The sequence below is a fragment of the Crotalus tigris genome, unplaced genomic scaffold (assembly GCF_016545835.1).
Source record: "Crotalus tigris isolate CLP2741 ecotype Arizona unplaced genomic scaffold, ASM1654583v1 scf7180000018762.419966263:882430, whole genome shotgun sequence".
NCBI lineage: Eukaryota > Metazoa > Chordata > Lepidosauria > Squamata > Viperidae > Crotalus > Crotalus tigris.
In genome coordinates, this window is record NW_024097187.1 from 180,044 (window position 1) to 199,366 (window position 19,323).

General features: G+C 43.0%; 2 protein-coding genes across 5 annotated transcripts in view; both read left to right on the forward strand.

Annotated features, from left to right (window-relative positions):
- Nucleotides 1-19,323, forward strand: part of LASP1 (LIM and SH3 protein 1) — a 55,738-nt gene that overhangs the window by 9,703 nt on the left and 26,712 nt on the right. The window lies entirely within an intron of this gene.
- Nucleotides 3,259-12,226, forward strand: LOC120313687. 3 transcript variants are annotated; one of them, XM_039355838.1, is made up of 2 exons: nucleotides 3,259-10,109; nucleotides 11,382-12,226. In XM_039355838.1, exon 1 carries the CDS (start codon nucleotides 7,442-7,444, stop codon nucleotides 9,344-9,346), a length of 1,905 nt encoding a protein of 634 aa, XP_039211772.1. In that variant the 5' UTR covers nucleotides 3,259-7,441; the 3' UTR covers nucleotides 9,347-10,109; nucleotides 11,382-12,226. The 3 variants fall into 3 exon arrangements, with proteins under 3 accessions (XP_039211772.1, XP_039211773.1, XP_039211774.1); XM_039355839.1 differs by having other exon boundaries at nucleotides 3,259-6,631; XM_039355840.1 differs by lacking the exon at nucleotides 11,382-12,226 and adding an exon at nucleotides 11,224-11,356 and having other exon boundaries at nucleotides 3,259-6,631.

The following is a 19,323-nucleotide window of genomic DNA, read 5'->3' on the forward strand; positions in this document are numbered from 1 at the left end:
AGTGAAGGAAGGGGACTTCACCCCCCTATTCTTATACTAATGGAAGTGGCAAACTAAAATTTCCATGGAGAATCAAAATATATGGTAGTGAAATAAATTTATAAACTTGAAAGCTAAAATTTAACTTTGGACAAGTTTAAAATTGTTGAATGATTAAGACTGTCATTTTAAAGACCATTGTTCATATTGAAAACTAAATAGATACTGACACCTAGTGGTGGATGAAGATTATGACAGTTAATAATTTCCATAAAGAACTTGCCAAACCCTGGGAAAAGCTAATCTGTGTTTGTGACCTTCAAAGCTTTAATAACAAAGAACTGTGTGACAAAAAAAAGACAACAATCTGGGCTGCAGACAAAGAGAGAATTGTAAACTTTAGAAAAAAAATCTTTGAACTGTTTGGATTACAAATATCTATTTAACCGGGACTCTAAAGCTATTTGCAGATAAGGAAAACTTCAGTTTTTGGCCATCATGGATCAGAGACATATAGATCGAACACACCAAGAAAACATAAATACCTCTCAGGAGGAGATATATAATATACTGCAATTAATTCAAATAACAAATAACATTTGAATTAGTTCAAATCACAAAGAAATCCAAAATAAATTTGAAAATATAAATCAATCTATTTCTAAATTAACTCTAGAAGAAAAAAACTTCCAGGAAACAACAACAGAGAAGGAGCAGACAAAACAAATAAGTGGATATAACATTGAAAATAGAGACTCAAAGATGGAACTTAACAAAGCAAGAAAACATGATTTAATCCTAGTGGGAATTTTTTTTACAAGAAATGGAAAAAACAACTCATTCCTTAAGACTACAAAATAAATCTGAAGACAAAAAAACATATTGGATAAAATAGAATGTAGAGATGTTGAAAACATCAGAGAGAAAGGAAATGATAAGAGAAGCAAAGAAGGAGAAAAAGAAAAAGATTTTCAAGAAACATTGAAAGTCAAAAGCCTCATATAGAGACACTTTATTTAATTTATTTCTTATATCTACAGCAACAGTCATGAATATATGGAAAAACTTTTTGATTCAGCAAAATACATTGATCAAGAAAGATACTGGTCAAAGGAAAAAGATTAAAGTGAAAATTAAGAAAATAGACGATGGGATCTACCAGAGAGAATATATAAAAAAGAAACATTTGTTTGAATATGGTTAAAGAAATAGAAAAGATTCTGAATGCATATGTCATTCTAAGAGGGATAAATTCCTTAAGTAATACTGTACGCTTTCTCCCCCTTTTTTATTTTATTTCTTGATACAAGTAATATAATACTGCTGAAATGGCTTAGATGAAGGAAATATTTTAGATAATTAAATGTGTTTGAATGTAGGGAAATTATAATGTATAAAAAAGAAAAAATGTTTTGAATAAGAGCTAAAGGATTACATGAGTAGACACATTAAATGAAATATTTAAAGATTACATATATTTTTAATTATGGTTAAAAAGAATAAGAAATTTTGGGAATGAATATATATTAGAATAGGAGGAATATATATTTTAAGAAGTATTTACTTTTTATGTTTCTTTACTCTTGCTCTGTTTTCCTTTTGTTTACTGTTTTTACCTATTCTTTACGAAATGTAAAAGTGTTGAGATGGTCTTAATCGGAAAAATGTATTTAAATCTTTAAATGTAATTAACTGTTGAGAAAATCTTAACCAGCAAGAATACTTTGAACTTTATGGGAGAAACAAATCTAAATAAGGACTGTAACAGGATATAAAATGAGGCAACCAGAATGATTAGATAGAAAAGAAATATTATATTGATGTGATCATTATTTCTAAGAATATTGGGGAAAAATCATATATGTAACTGTTATTTATCAAAATAATAAGAACTGTATTAATTCAAGGTTTGCAAAGAAGACATTTTGGGGAAAAGGGGAAATCAGCTAAATGTACTATGTGGATTAAAGATTATAAAAACCAATTGTTAATGATTTTTTTTTGCAAATGTAAACCCAGCAAACACACTGTTTACCAACTATTAAGTGATTTATGTTTAAAAAAATTAATAAAATATATGAAAATTAAAATAAAATAAAATGTCCTTTGTCCAAACCACAGAATACTGTAAAATCTCAAATGCTAGTTTTAGTATAAAGAAAGTAAAATATATTATGACAGAACCCAATATATTTATGATTTGACATAATATTGTGGGGGTGGAGTGCAACTGTGTTGAATGTTGCTTACAAGTTTGTCTTTTCTAAACAACCTCCATAAAATCTGGAATTGAACAATGAATGTCCTATCTTTTTGGAGGGATTGAAGAAGAAAAATGGCTGCGTTTATACTGGCAGAAGTAAGTGTGCTTCTTCAAATATGCTTCTTACAGACTTTCTTCTGTCCATTTTCTGGCTTTCTGCCAGTTTAAGAGCAATACAATGAAAGCTGTGCTTCCTCTCTACTGTCATAGTACCATATAGTAATTTGAACATAACTTTCCAAAGGAGCTGTTGCTTTTTATGTCTTCTGAGTTTTTTTCTCATTGGTGTAGTAGGCACATTTAGTGCAATCTCAAAGATTTACTTCATAGACTCTTCTGTCAACAATACAAATTGCCCTATGTCCTTGTGATTAAGCAAACCGACCACAGTTATTGCTGAAGACAGAGCAAGAAATTGGTTTAAAGTGGAAGTAACTGGTCATCAGGCATCATTTCCTATTGTTAAAGTTGTTATAAAGTGGAACAGATTCTCCCAGGATATTGCTGGAACAGAGATTGGATGGCCCTTTGTCAGGAATTTTATAAGAATACTGACAGGAAGTTGGGTTAGATCAGTGGACTCAGCCTTATGTTCCATGGGCAACATATAGTCCTCCAGGTGATTTTTTGCAGCCTACTTCACAAGGACAGAGGCACAGTAGTGTAGGATGACTTGTTTGTACAGCAAAAAGCTACTAAAAGGGTGGAGCAGCTGCTTGCTGAACTTGGCTGCAGATCCTCTGTTAGTCAAGGAAGTGGAAATGATGGTCGAGGAGATGACTGTGCTGACCCTGCCTCATTAGACTATTGCAGCTAGGCCAGGGCTTCACCTCTGTTATTTATTTATTTATTTATTTATGAGACTTATATACCGCTTTAAGTGCAAGCACTCTCTAAGCGGTGTACACCAAGTAAACAATGTATATATATATATTTACATTGCCCCCAACAATCTGGGTCCTCATTTTACCTACCTCGGAAGGATGGAAGGCTGAGTCAACCTTGAGCCGGTGAGATTTGAACCGCTGACCTGCTGAACACAGTCAGCTAAAGTGGCCTGCAGTACTGCACTCTAACTGCTGCACCACCTCGGCTCATATAGGTTATAGGTATTCTTCTTCTGTTTTCCTTCTTGTAATTCAAGAGCAGATATATTCCTGGCCCTTATTGACATGACATCCCAAGAGTTTGGCTGTGAGGTGGATGCTTGGGAGTGGGTGGTGATATATTCTATGGGATTTGTTTTTAAACATGCATGTATAGGTGTATATTCATAGGTTCTTGTGGGATTCACTGACTGGGTTTCCCTTAAAATTCAGATTTACCACTACCTTTATTTGCTCGGAGGTTGATAATTTGCAAAGCAGATATAGGTGGAATGAATGGAGATTTGTTGTGGCACTTTTTTAAAATAGAGAAATATAATTGGTTTTTTTTGCAGGTTTCTTTCTTGAGAGCAGTTCCTCAATTCACTACTCCCCGAAGAATGCTACTACTATTTGGAAATGGATTTGGACCTAGACAGGTGTTTGTTTTTCCCTCTCAAAAGTTGGGTCGTCATTGAGGTTGTTAACTAGCTGGCAATTGTGGTTGGAGTTGGCTTCATCTTAGAATGTGGAGCTGGAGGTTGGTGGGGGTATTGCCAGATCAATGCCCAAGGTGCAGTTCTGGAGATATATTTCCATTTTACTGGAAGATTTAAAAATAAAAAAAAATTGGTGGCACACCATGATGGTAATAATTTTCTTAATTTTCAAGAGATTTGTTTTGTTTTTGCAATCTTCTGTATCATAGTTTTAAGCTGGTCCTTGTGTGGCACTCTTGTGGTTTGAATTTGATATTTCTGAACTAGTAGATACCTTAGGTCTCTTCAAACCCTAAAATATAGTGCTATTTAAAAGAGAGAGAAAAAGAAAAAGTTGGGTTTATTAGGATTCAGTAAATTAAACCCTAGAAACTGAAATAGATGGTTTTATTTCCAAACAACGAAAAGTGATAATATTGATACAATTATTTGAATAGGTGATTGACAGAAGAGGATGTCTTGCATGTAATCTATTGATTCTCCAGCAGGATGTCTGTAGAATCCACCGGATGGGTTATTAACAGCCTTCCTGCTCAGCAGACTAGGTCAGAACTTTGGCCACTCCTTTGGGAGTGACTCCAGTTTTGACTTAGTCTTGAGCTCGCAGCACATGATTATTTTTGCTCCGGATAGATTAGGTTTCTTTAACAGTGATTTTATTGACACAGTTTCAATTAGTTAGCATAAATTTGTTCTTTAATTAGCCTCATTTAAATTGAATACTCAAATTGATAAATTTAAATTTTTGGAGGCTGTAGGCATTCAGGCCAGCTGGCTGCGTGCCCGGTTTTTCTGGCCGATCAGTCGGCTCGCCTTTGGAGCCTCGATTGGCTCCTTGCAGACTCAGAGCTTCAATCAGCCAGTTTTCCTTTGGAGCATTAGATCAGCTCCTTGCAGGATCAGAGCTTCAATTAGCCGGTTTTTTTCCTTGGAGCGTTGGATCAGCTCCGTTACAGGCTCAGCTTTGGCTCGTCAGTTACCTTTCTTCAGGACACCTGATTCAGATTTGGATCTAAGGCGACCAGGAAACGCAAGTTGCTCAGGGTTTTCTCTGTTTACTGAGAATCTCTCCCTTTACTTAGTGCTCTTTGTCTTTGTTCCTTTCCTGGTTTCTTATTATTGCTCCAACGTTTGTTTATTAACAGAGAGTGCGGCAGCCATCTTGGCCGCATGTTTTCACTGGGGGCGGCCATTTTGAGGGTGTGTTTTGTCTCCTTCAGGACGCCATCTTGAGTGTGTCCTTAGGCCCTCACCATATTGGGTGGACAATTTGCACGGAGATTTTTCCTGGTATTATTAAGAGTTGATTAGCCCTCAGAGGGGGCTTATACTACTTTTTGGGAGTCTGATTTCAGCCCCATATTGTGGGGGAAGAAAAAAAAAAGACAATTGCAGCTCCTAGAGGAGAAGCAATATCTGAGTACTGATACTCTACCTCACTAATACCTGGTGAAGGAGCGAGAAGAGTGAACTTTATTCCAACTGTTCTGTTAGTGTGGCATTGTCACAGGCTTATCAAGGGGTTTTAGCAAATCACTTGACTGTCCGGCCATTGCAGTTGTACAGAGCGAGGATTGATTCTTTCCATCTCTGTCAATTGATCTGCGTACCTGGGTGCTCCCCCCCCACAGGTATTTCCTACTCGGTATATCTGTGCGCAATGGCAGACAGTGTCTCGCCTTCAGCTTCGCAGGGCTCCTCTATGCCTCCCCCACAACAACAAAAACGCAGATCCACTGAATCAGAGTCGGGGGGGGGGAAGAAAAAGGCCAAAACAAAACATTTAACACAGAAGGAGCCCTCAAAAACGGCTGAGTGAGAGGCCTCGAGGAGACATTTGGCATTAGAAAAACAATTTTCCAGAGCACAAAGACTTAGGGCCAATGAGGCTGACATGGTTTCCCCCGCCCCATTGGAATTATCCATACCTGAGTCTGCATTTGTTCCACATCAGGAAGTTCTCAGGACCTGGTCTCCTCAGGGGGAAACTGAGCAGATTGGTTCTCCTCGCTCCTCATCATCTGCATCATCAGATCATGGTCCAGTCACAGTGGGCCATAGTACCAGGTCTCAGGAAGATATTTGGTCCGCTCAGTTTCAGGCCTTTATGCAGAATGCATTTAACCAGTTTATGTCTTCCAAGGGTCAACTGCCTCGTCAATCTTCCTCCCATAGAGGGAGGGCTACGGTTTCCGCCACAGAGGTTTCAGAAACCTCCTCTCAGTTAGGTGAGGCTGAGTTGGTTGACCTGGACGTAGCTGATATTCCCTTGTCGGACGATGAGGAGACTGTCTCTGAACAGACTCAGACTGCAGGTGTCTTTGACCCTTCTCTTCTTAAATCTCTATTAATCAAGGCAATTTCCACTGTTAATCTCACTTCTGTACAGGAGGAGAGACCTTCTACCAGTCAGGAGTCCAATCCTCTGTTCGCAAAGAAGGTAACAGGGGACAAATATATTCCTTGCCCAGAAGTCTTCCGTACCTCCGTGGAGGAACAATGGTTCTCTTTGGCTGCTCCACCTGCGCCTAACAGCGTAGAGAAGAAACTGTTTAATGTCTCCCCATCATTTTCCTCTCTGTTAGAGGTTCCTACTGTGGATAGTCCTCTGATTTCTCTGTTCTCTACATCAGCTATTCCAGGGGACATGGCAGAGGCTCTGAAGGCCGAGGATAAGAAATTTGAGCACTCTCTCCGTCGGGCTCAACAGGCTTCGGCATAGGCGGCCAAGGCGGCAACCTCTTCCTCCTTCTTCTCCAGGGCTTGTATCATGTGGCTACGCGAACTGCAGACCAGCGGATCAGGTTAGAACACATCAAACTTTGGCTAAGATTTTGGCTGCTTCACAATACGTAGCAGATGCCACATTGCACTCCACTAAATATTCCGCAAGATCAATAGCTGCCACAGTTGCCTCTCGTAGGCTCCTATGGCTGAAGCATTGGAGGACAGACTTGAAAGCCAAGTGGCGTCTGTCCACGTCCAAATACACCGGGACACTTTTGTTTGGTTCCATTTTGGATCCACACGTTAGTGAGGGCAAGGACAAGCGCAAGGTCCTAGTGCATCCCTCTAAGAAAGTAGACAGAAGGACATCTCAGGACTTCAGAAAACAAGCCTTTCGTACCAGCGGTCCCTGGGAGTGGAGTCAGCCCTTTAGATCAGGACAATCCTGGGACTGGTCGAGAGGCTCGCGATCCTTCTATCCCAGACAGATCGTTTCCAGGATCGCCAAAACACTGGAGCCAGAGGCCAGTTTCAGGCTAAGCGTCCATTCAGGGGAGCAGGAGGCCGCGCTTACAGGCAGTCTAAGTGACGCCAGGGAGGACTTTCCCATTGGAGGCAGACTACAAAAGTTCAGCGATGTCTGGGAAAGCACCACCTCAGATGTTTGGGTGGTAGAGACCATCAAGTACGGTCTCACCTTAGAATTTTACTCCCCCCCTCCAAACCGCTTCATAAGTTGCCCTCTCTCCCGAAACGGTCAAGACAGACCTGATGACTTCGGCCATATCTCATCTACTCGAAATTCAGGCTATAGAACCAGTACCAAAGGAGGAGGAGGGAATGGGGTTTTACTCCATTCTGTTTCTGGTTCCCAAGTCCTCAGGGGGATGGAGGGCGATACTGGATTTAAAGGGATTAAATTATTTTGTGACCTACAGAAGGTTCAAGATGCAGTCCCTAAAATCCATATTAGCCAGCATCAGGAAGGGAGATTATCTCTCTTCAATAGACCTCACAGAGGCGTATCTGCATATTCCCATCCATCCTCCGTATCGCAAGTTCCTCAGGTTTTGCTACGCGCACCGGCATTACCATTACAGGGCCCTACCATTCGGCCTGTCCTCAGCCCCAAGAGTCTTCACGAAGATTTTAGCAGTCATAGCAGCCTACCTCAGGCTGAGGCCGGTGTGCATGCAATGTTACCTGGACGATATCCTAGTCCAGTCCAGCTCTTTTCAGGCAGCAAAACGGGATGTTCAAACTACGATACTCATTCTGCAGAATCACGGGTTCTCCGTGAACTTCAAGAAGAGCCACATCACTCCAACAAGGAGATTACAACATCTGGGAGCGATAATAGACTCGTCCCATTGCAGGGTATATCTTTCTCAGGAGAGGCGGACCAGCATCAGGAAACTTGTTCATCTGGTTCGCAAGGACAAGAGAGTGCCTCTGGCACAGCTGTCAAAGCTCCTCGGAAAGATGATCTCTTGTATGGGCATTGTGCCGTGGGCCAGGCTCCACTCCAAACTCCTACAATGGTTTCTTCTTCCTTACCAAAAGCGAAATCTCAGTGCTTCCAACAGGAAGGTCACAGTTCCACACCACATATTGCAATCCCTTTTTTGGTGGACAACATCTGTGATGACCAAGGGAGTCATATTCAGGGAACCGAACCGGGTCATCCTCACAACAGACGCGAGTCTGTTCGGTTGGGGAGCTCACCTGGGCACCCACCTGACCCAGAGACAGTGGTCCCACTCGGATCTCGCCCAAAACATCAACTGGCTCGAACTTCGGGCCATTCACCTGGCACTCCTTCAATTCTCTTCCCTAGTCAAGGGGAAGCATGTCCTCGTCAGGACAGACAACGTGGCGGCCAAAGCACACGTCAACAAAGAAGGAGGGACCAGGTTCTGGGACCTGATGCGAGAGGCATCGACCCTGGGCATCTGGGCAGAGTCAAACCTGGCCTTCATAAGGGCAGAACACATATCGGGGGAGGCAAATCAACAGGCAGACTCCCTGAGCAGAGTCAAGTTAGACCATGCGGAGTGGCAACTGGATCCGGCTCTGTTTCAGGAGATCACGTTGAGGTTTGGCCGACCCCACCTGGATCTATTTGCCACCCCGACAAATGCACAGATTCCCAGATTTCAGACACAAGGAGTGGAGGGAATGGATGCCCTTCGCTGTCGGTGGCCGGCGCAACTATTGTACGCCTTCCCACCTCTCCCCCTGATTCCGGCGACCATACGCAAGTTGATCCTGGAAGGAGCAGAGGTAATCTTGATTGCTCCACATTGGCCACGGCATCCGTGGTTTGCCGACCTGGTGGATCTTTCGGTATCTCCTCCGTGGAGGACTCCTCCGGACTGAGTGGTTCTCAGCCAGGGCAACCTTTTGCATCCAGATCCGTACTGGCTCCAACTAGCCGCTTGACATTTGAGCGGGAAAGTTTAGCCAGGCAGTCTTATTCATCTGAGGTGATCTCGTTGATACAGGCCTCTAGATGCCCTTCAACAAACAGGATCTATGATGCCACATGGAGGGGTTTCTGCAAGTGGTGCCTTGTGCATGCATTGGACCCACTCTCGGTTTCTATACCAAACATTCTGGACTACCTATTGGAGGGTCTGAACAAGGGTCTATCGCCCAATACTATCCGCAGGCAACTAGCAGCCCTTTCCTCTATTCTTTCCTGCGACAATTCCAGCCCTTTGTCGAAACATCCGGCAGTCAGTGCTTTTTCACAGATCTCAGGAACTTATTCTTCCCAACTTCTGTCCTAATCCCAGGCACAGGTTGGAACGCGAGTGACACAAGCTAGACGTATGCAGGGCTCTGCATTATTACGTGAAGTGTACTTCTTCCTTCCGTAAATCGGAGGCCCTATTTGTATCTTTTCAACCTTCAGCAATGGGGAAGAAAGTTTCTTCTTCTACCATAGGTAGGTGGATTAGGCCTGTATAACTCAGGCGTATTCTTCCTTGTCTCTTCCTGTTCCTTCACATGTCACGGCTCATTTGACACGCAGTGCCACTGCGTCAGCCGCATGGTCCACGCAAGCCTCTGTGGAGGAGATTTGCAGAGCCGTAACGTGGTCTTCTCCTTCGGCATTTGTCAGACATTACTGGGTGGATGCCTTTGCGGCGGCTGACGCCGCGTTTGGCAGGCGTGTACTTCAACAGGTTGTTTCTTCTCATGATTCTAGAGCCTAAACTTTTCCCTCCCGAGGGGATATGAGGGCTTTGGTATGTCCCATCCAGTGGATTCTACAGACATCCTGCTGGAGAAGGGGCGTTGTCTTACCTGAACGCCTTTTCTCAGCAGGATGATGTAGAATCCACACCCTCCCGCACAAATAGTCTAGGCAGGTGTATCACAATTGGAGCTATTGAGTTGAGATTCATCAGAGCTGCTTCGCCTCATCAAAACTGGAGTCACTCCCAAAGGAGGGGCGTGGCCAAAGTTCTGACCTAGTCTGCTGAGCAGGAAGGCTGTTAAAACCCATCCGGTGGATTCTACATCATCCTGCTGAGAAAAGGCGTTCAGGTAAGACAATGCCCCGTCTGGTCTCTTTATTTCTTAAAATGCTGTATTAACTGGCAGGAAGCAAGTAACCTAGTTATATAGCTATTTCCTCTGCCCTCCCTTATCCTGGGAGGAAGAAACACTGTTCCTTTTTACAAAACAACTATTTTAAAACAATAGTTTAATATTTTGTTATTATTGGGCTCTGTACTGATGGAATAGTGCTCTTGGTTGAAAGCTGTGATGTCCTTTTCTAGTATTCTAGGAAGAAATCAAGTGTGTGTGTGTGTGTGTGTGTTGTGTGTGTGTTTGTAGGTATATGATTATAAAACAATTAAGATAGTGTTTATTTAAATTATGAGTGTAGCCTTTATATGCAGTTGGGAAGTATACTGTAGAGGAGTTGAATGTTGTGGAAGTTTAGAGAAATATCTTAGACAGCAGGGAAAAATGATACGTAATGTTTTTTTTGCCAAATGTTGTTCATTGATACATACAGCAGTTCTGTCTATATATGAATAGCACTGCCTTTTTATTTGTATTCTTGTTTCATCATTCATTAATACAACAAATTACCTTTTTTGTGCTTCTGTTTATGGTATTCTGAAGTTTATCCCATTGTGATTTCTACTAGCATAACTGGAAACTGCTTTATCCTTAAAGAAAAATTTGCTTTGATCCATATATGCTGAGAAGGCATGATCTAACCATTAGTTTTGGGATGATATCTAAATAAATCTAAACATTTTCTTTTCTTAGCTTATTTGCAAAAATAATTTTAAAAAATGAAAAGATATTGCAAGTATTGTGATTCAATTCCCAATGGGACCGTCTTCTTTCTAGCTCCCTGTTTAATTGAGCACTTGTCTGTTTTGTCTCAGGCAAACCTTTTATTTAAGTGGGTTTTTTCAGTATTCTGAATTACAAGGAAGTTTCTCATTAATATAGAAAACTTGAATCCATTTTTTATATGGAAGGTAAAAGGAAAATATATTGAAAAATGAAAAAAGAATGGAGAAGAGAATTTTTCTTTTTTTCTCCTCCCCTTGGCTTTCAAATTTTCATATGTAAATATATTTCCATAAGTTACCTGTATAATAGCGACAGCTGCAAATCACCCTTCTTCTTTCCCCAGTTGCCATGAAGAATCAGGGAGAGAAATCAATGGAGTCTGAAAATAATGATGAATTAAGTAGGCTGAAAATAATGATGAATTAAGCAAGGAGAGAAAGCCAGTTTTATGCAATGGTTAAAGGCACTGGACAGGAAACTGAAAAACTATCTGATTTCTAGTCTTTCCTTAGGCATGAAAGACATCTGTGTGACTTTGGACCAATCACTCTCTATGAAGAATTAAGGAAGAAGACAGTGTCAAAGCACTTCTAAAAATGTTGCCAACAAACTGCTTGAATTGGACTAGGCAATCACCAGGAGAAAAAATTGTCTCAAAGGTTTCCCCTCACCCTCCAACCCCCCCCCCCAGACATGAGAAAATGGAATGAGGAGGGATTTGAAGAAAAGTATAAATATGGAAGTTGGGAGTACTGTTCTTTGATGTACTGGAAATGCTATGAAGCAGAACAATTGAATTGCTTTTGTGAACTGTGAACTTATTTGCAGTTATAGCTTAGATGCCTGGAATAATGGGTATATGACAACTTTCTGCTGCTTATATTTCTACTAGTAAGAAAATGGAAAGGGGAATTGAGATTTCCTTTTTGTCTCTTGCTTCACAGCTGTTGCAGTAGCAATTTAAGTTTCCAGAATTGGTTCTGCTAAAATAATTTTGTCCGGATTTCTTACGAAGTATGCCATTCTTTTAGATGCACAGGCTCCTCATCTGTTTTAGTCTAATTCCTAATGTTACTGCTTGGATATCTGTTTTTTATTTGAGAAGTAAAACGTAAAAATTATGAAAAAATGGAGGTTTCATTAGGTTGCTAGAAAATCAATGGCAGCTGACTAAAGACAGCTTGTTTTGTATGAGTTTATTGTTCAATGGCCTAAAGTTCAGTTAGACTGAATTTGGATTTAAATAGTGACTTCTAAAATCCAGGGTTATTTGAATATTAGCTCTATATGTGAGTGTGTTTGTACCCATTTTTTTGAAAAATAAAAGTTAATGTCTTTATCAGTTACCTTGTTTTTCTTCCTTGCTGTTTTTATAGATAAGTTACATGTAAGAAATTTAAAGTTTGAGGTATCAGTATGGCACTGAACTAATTAAATCAAATAGAAAATGAAATTCAGACAAAAACAGTTTTTATTTCAAATTTGCTGCACTCAATAGGAGAAGGTACTTCTGCTTTAGACTGCAAATAATTTAAAAAAAAAGGTCCTCGTATTGGCATTAATTGTGCTAAGGAAATATGATACAATACCTCAATAATTGGTGGCTTTGGAACTTTTCAGAAGAACTCTAAAAGGATATTAGGTAACTTGCTTTCATAGATTCTCAGTAATAATTACACTTTTCCAGGCAGTTAATTGTCCTGATAATTCAAGATATGCTCCCAGCTTTATGTATCCTGAATAAACATTAGAAATGTGTGTATTGGTTCTTCTGTATCTCCTTTAATTTTGAGCATAACAGATAAATGGACATACTGGTGATTTTGAAGCATGAACCTATTTATGTTTTGGGGATAACATAAATTTTTGGTAGAAGATTTTCTTCGGCTTTTCACCACATGGTTGATTATTAATTGGTGCATAAACTTGGCATTATATCATCTGGTATAAAAATGGTTTTATGACTTGGATGGTTTATTTATATATTATTTTACTGACTTAATTTCTGTAGGCACCTATCTCAGTAAGTAAGTCTGGGCAGCATACATCCTAAAATGTTAAAACTACTAAAACAATTGCTCATTATCTTAGATTTTTTTTACTTTACTTTTTTTTTTACTTAGAATATTATAGTATGTAATGCAGTAACCTTACAGCTAGTATTAGCAAATAATCACCCATTTAACATCTTTAACATTTAGGCATACTAGCATTGTATAACTATAATATTTCTCCCCTATAATAGCCAGGAATAGAAGTAGAATGAAGATATCTGTCACATTGAAAAGATCTAGTAGAAATATTAGAAAGATGGAAAACAGACTTCTCGTTATCATTTTGGCAATAGCTATTGTTGAGTCTTCAGCGCATGGCAATAACTTCACGGAGCATTTGGTAGTTCTCAGGAGCCTCTTTATTGTTGTTCAGCAGCCCTGTTACAATGCCGAGGCACGCAAGCCTCTCTCCTTCTCTTAAAGACAATCCCCGGGCCAAACAGCAACATTTGGCGCGCTTTGCACTTCACGCATGCGCGCGAGTGCTGGCGCCAGCCAGTCTGGTCCCGGGCAGCTTGCAACTGCCCGGGACTGTTGCAACATCCCGAGCCTGCCTTTGCAGGCTCAGGACACCCCTTCCCCCCCAGCTAAAACGACAACTACATTAATAGTTACACGCGACCTCAACACGAGTGTGGGAGCCACACTAGCTCCATGGTACCAAGCTGTAATATTTTGGGCTTCATTTCCCATCGTTCCTTATTCCAACCTTTCACAGGAATACCTTCTTACTGTTTCTGCTTTGCTAGCAGAGTTACAAAATCTTCAAGATATTTAGGAGATCTTTTAGCTCTCTGTGACCTCCGAATTCCCTGGCAACCTCCAAGCACATCTTGTCCAGGGGGTGCTAGGTGTTCGCCCCCTTCCTTTGACCCTGGTGTCCCCATGGACCGTGCCCCGTTGCCTAGCCTGCTTGCTTGCCCACGGGGCTCGTCAGGCCAGGACTTTGTTCTCTCCATAACCTGGTTGACCTGCCTAGTTGCAGGCTCTCTGCCCCTTCTAGAAGGCTGCCATTGTTGGACAACTCTGTAGAGCCTCCCCGGTCTACCCTAGACCTACCATGAGGCTGCCTTCCTCCACTTCCCAGTTCCATAGTAGGGCTGTCTGGAATCTCAGTACTGTCCCAAAACTCAGTTGCCCCCTCTGTTATGGCGGAGGTGTCAGAATTTGGATTCGGCCCTCCGACCACCTCCCTATGTAAATGCCCCTTTCTGGGAACAGTGGCAGTGTTGGGCCAACTAGACAGAGTGTGTGCCAGCTCTCTTGCAAGGTGTGAGTTATTAGGATGCTCCCGGTTATTCTCCCTGACTGGAGTGCTGAATGGTGTTGGTGTGTAATGATTATGCCCCCGGGGTAACTCCCTGGCTGGAGTAGGCACTGGTGTCTGTGTTCTAGCTGGTTCCCACGAATTCCTGTTCGGAGCACTCGCGGAATCTTGGAATGGGCCGTCTGTGGCCTCTCTGTTGGTGTCTAGCTGCTGCCCACACCCTTCCCTTTGCCCGTAGAGGTCCCCCTCCCCCCCCCTGGAAAAGACCCAAGAGTCTCAGCAGGTGAGTCCAATCTCGTACGCAGCTGGTCGATATGCCGTCGCAGGATACGACCGTCATCCAGGGAAACCTCGTAAGACAAGGGACCTGTAACCTTGCATACTATGGCAGGGACCCACAAATGACCTGGCCCATAATTACGGGTCCATACCGGGGCACCCACTAGCAATTGCCTAGGTGCCCTGGGTTGTGTAAACTTGGGAGGCAGTCTGTCCGGGTGCAACCGGTCAAGCTTAGTAGTCAGTTTGCGCCCCCAGCGAAGTTCAGCCGGGCTCTTCCCAGTAGAAGTTGAAGGTGTGGTGCAGTAAGCAAGTAGAAAATCTGCCAACCTGTGATGCCAGTCCCCATATGTCAGTTTCTTTAAAGCATCCTTGGTGATGCGGACCATCCGTTCAGCCATACCGTTGGTGGAAGGGTGGAAAGGTGCAGAGGTGGCATGACGAATCATGTTGGCCTGTAAGAAAGCTTGGAATTCGGAAGAAGTGAATTGAGAGCCATTGTCAGACACCAAAACATCCGGAAGCCCGTGTGCAGCAAAAATCCCACTCAGTACTTGAATAGTCTTTGCAGTGGTGGTGGAAGAGACAGGTACAACCTCAAGCCATTTTGAATGGCTATCAACCAGGACCAAGAAGAATTGACCCTGAAAGGGCCCAGCGTAATCAATGTGCACCCTAGACCATGGAGACTGTGTTTCCTCCCATCTATGTACAGGAGCCTGTGGCATTTCTGGGCGTGAGCGCTGACAAAGGTGGCATGCGTGCACCTTAGCTTCAATTTCCTTGTCTAACCCAGGCCACCACAAATGGCTGCACGCAAGCGCCTTCATGCGTACAATGCCAGGATGACCCTCGTGAAGGGAACTTAAGACCCTAGACCTCATTGAGTTATGAATGACAACTCTGCTGCCCCACAGCAGACAACCCTGGAAAGTGGATAACTCATTCCTCTTAAGCCAGAAACTCAGCGCCAAGACAACTCTCTGGCCATCCAGACAAAACCCAAGATAAGACACGGGAGAGAGTGCAATCTGTGGCAGATTCAGCAGCCACATCCCTGGCATTTAACGGTGACTCAGGCAATGCCTGAATTGAAAGGATGTTGATGGCGGGGGCAGGATCAGCCTCTACTACTTGCAGGGGTAATCTACTGAGGCCATCAGCATGGCCCATTTCTTTCCCAGGTTTGTGAACTAGAGAAAAATCATAGGCTGACAGAAAGATTGACCATCGCAGCGTTCTGGGGGAGATGATATGGGGAGTTTGTTTGTTTGTGGTAAACAGCCCCAACAAAGGCTTATGGTCAGTAAAGATCGTGAAATGTCTGCCATACAAAAAATCATGGAATTTTTTAATTCCAGCAACAACAGCTAAAGCCTCCCTGTCTATCTGGGCGTAGTTTCGCTCAGCAGAAGATAAGGTTCTGGAGTAATATGCAACAGGAACCTGAGTTCCATCCGGCCTAAGGTGGCTGAGTACTGCTCCCACCCCATACGGAGAAGCATCACAAGCGATGCACACAGGAAGAGTTTCATTAAAATGTGCAAGCACATTGTTAGATGTGAGTAAGGCCTTAACCTCATTGAAGCTTGCTTCATGTGTTTGTGACCACTGCCACACTGCCTGTTTGTCCAGAAGCCTATGAAGTGGTTCAGCTACATTAGCCTTGTTAGGAATGAATGAATTATAGAAATTCAAGAGGCCCAGAAAAGCTTGTAGTTCGGCCTTGGACTTAGGCCTAGGAGCATGCATGATAGCCTTTAATTTGGACTCAGCAGGATGAATTCTATTGGTATCAATTTTGAATCCCAGAAAATCTGTAGAAGGCACCCCAATTTTACATTTGTCCTTCTTGAGTTTGAGGCCCGTTTTTCGGAACCACAGCAGAACAGCCCTCAATCTCTCAGCTAAATTTTGAGTGGAATCTCCAGCAATTAAGACATCATCAAAATAGGGGCAAACCCCTGGTATACCCCTCAGTGTATTTTCCATTATGCTTTGGAAAATTCCAGGAGCCACATTCACTCCAAACTGTAGCCTTTTTACTTTGAATGCCTTATGTTGCTGCAATGCCTTATTCAGAGTGCATTTTAATCTGCACAGATGCGAATGTCCCCATTAGCCTTAAGAGGCGTGACTATGGGGGTCTCCCAAGGACTGGAATCAACAGGTTCCAAAACTCCTTGCTGAATCAATTTGTCCAATTCAGTATCAATTTTCCCTTTTAAAGCAAAAGGAACCCTTCTTGCTTTTACTCTAACAGGATTGACAGTGGGGTCTAGTTTTTAAGGACACAGGGGGCCTTTTGTATGTGCCCAGCTGTGGGCTGCAAACATCTGCAAATTCTTTGCAGACTTCCTGTAGATCTACTGTTTGCAAGCTATTGAGCCCTGTAACATGTATTCCCAAGGCCTCAAACCAATCGAGTCCTATGAGACTCATTCGCTCACTCCCCACTATCAATACATCTAATGGACCTTCAAAATCCTTATACTGTACGTTAAGGGTGGCCTCCCCCTTAACACACACTCTGGAGTTTTGAAAGTCTGTTAACACAATGTCAGAAGGCCTAAGCTTGGCCTGAAATCCACTACCAGAACAAATCTTTCTGAATATATGTATGGAAATGATTGAAAGTGCAGACCCAGTGTCCAGTTCCATGACCAATGGAACTCCTTGCAACTTCACTTTAAGTGACAGTTTCTTCTTGATAGGCTTGTGTGTGCCTGTCCTATAAATGCTTCTTCATGAAGCACAGAAACCCACCCTGTTTTGGCTGGAGACCCTGGTACCTTTCAGGCGCAATTCTTCTCGGGATTGTACCTTCTGATGGCCCAGGCACACAGCTGCAATGTGGCCTTGCTTCCCACATGCTCTACAGATTGCAGAACGAAACCTGCAGTCGGTCCTCTTGTGGTGACCTCCACACCCGAAGCACTTGGGAACAGCTGAAGACTTTTCTTTGCCTTCCCTCTGCTTCCCTTCTTTTGTTGGGTAGAGACGGTCTACTTCTTCATCAGGATCCTCTTCTGAGCTCCCTTGGACTCCCTCCTGGTGCACAGACACAGCTTCTGGAGTATTTCTGATAGGCCTCATATTCTTGATTGCCCCACCTGCTGCCTCTTGCAGGAACCTTTCTCAAGGCATCTTGGAACGATAAGTCTTCTTTGGCAAAAAGTCTCTGCTGCAAGTCTCTGTGTCTCAGTCCACATACAAATCTGTCTCTCAGTCTTTCTTCTAAGTCTTTAAACTCGCAAGGCTTAGCTGCTCTTCTCAATGCAGCAATGTACTCTTTAACTGATTCACCAGCCCGTTGATCCCTCTGTTCAAAAGTATGGCGCCAAGCAATGACAGACAACTTGGGCTGGAAGTGTTCCTTTAGCAATTTCTTTAAGTCTGTGTAGGTAACAGATTCTAGAGGTGCAGGTGCTGCTAGATTTTCAGCGATCTCAAATGCATCTTGACCACAAACACACAGCAGGGTGGCGGCTTTTAAGCCATCTTACTTGATTGACCTTGAGATAATTTTCTACTCTGGCTACATAAGACTCCCATCTTTCCGGATGCGTAACATTGAACTCGGAAAGTCTTCCTATCTTTGCCATCTTCAGTAGTACAGGAAGGGTCTATCAGCCAGCTTACCTCCAACGTTTGCTGTATTGGCAGGCAGTTGCTGAATTTAACGCCGTTTCCTGCTGCTTCAGGACTCCAGGGTAAGCTTACAATTGTTTGAAGTAATTGTAAGGCATCCCACCCTCGTCGCCAGTGTTGAGTCCTCAGCGCATGGCAATAACTTCACGAAGCATTTGGTAGTTCTCAGGAGCTTCTTTATTGTTGTTCAGCAGCCCTGTTACAACGCCGAGGCACGCAAGCCTCTCTCCTTCTCTTAAAGACAATCCCCGGGCCAAACGGCAACATTTGGCGCACTTTGCACTTCACGCATGTGTGCGAGTGCTGGCGCCAGCCAGTCTGGTCCCGGGCAGCTTGCAACTACCCGGGACTGTTGCAACGTCCCGAGCCTGCCTTTGAAGGCTCAGGACACAACAGCTATAACATTCACATTATAGTATGTCAAATTTGACCCAATTGTAGTTTGAGCAGGGGGAGTGACTTGGATTTAAAATGGCAGTTTTTACATGTTCATGTCATTTATGGGGCAGGGTTAATTCCTCACAATCTCTTCATATTATAGAACTCCTTAAGAGAGATTAAAAATAGTGTTTTCATGCTTCCCTAATCTAAAAGTATATTTGATTTGGTTATATAATATTGTATATTAAATACATTGCCATACATGTGTTCTGGTTTTATATATACAAAACAGTGTAGTTCAGTGATGGCAAACCTTTTAGAGACCGAATGCCCAAAAACTGGCCCCGCCCCCCACTCCACCCCCTACCCCACCCCTGCTTTGCCCCCCATCCCCCACCCTGCCTGCCCACAGGACCACTCACCGCCTCCAGGGCCGACCATAGATCGCCCAGGCAGCTCAGCAGCTCTATGGTGGCCACATCCTCTGCCTGTGCCCTGCAGCATAATGGGGGTGTGACTTGTCTATGCTACCTGGCTGCCATGTCCTTGGCTGCACTGCTCTGTGTGGGCCACGCTTGAGGGCGACTCTCCTTCAGGGGGGCTGCTGGAGAGGGGGTCACGGGGGAGGCAAGGCTGGGGCATCCGCACATGTGCCCACAGAGAGGGCTCCAAGTGCCGCCTCTGGCACCCGTGCCATAGGTTCGCCACCACTGGTGTAGTTTATTCTGAATTGGAATTGAGGACCCTTTTTCATTTGAGATATTGGAGCTATAACATTGTTTTAAAACATTAAGACTTGGGTTGGGAAGGT

What these genes read in the sequence shown, in the direction of transcription:
- LOC120313687 (XM_039355838.1), top strand. Translation starts at nt 7,442, where the DNA reads ATGGAGGGCGATACTGGATTTAAAGGGATTAAATTATTTTGTGACCTA.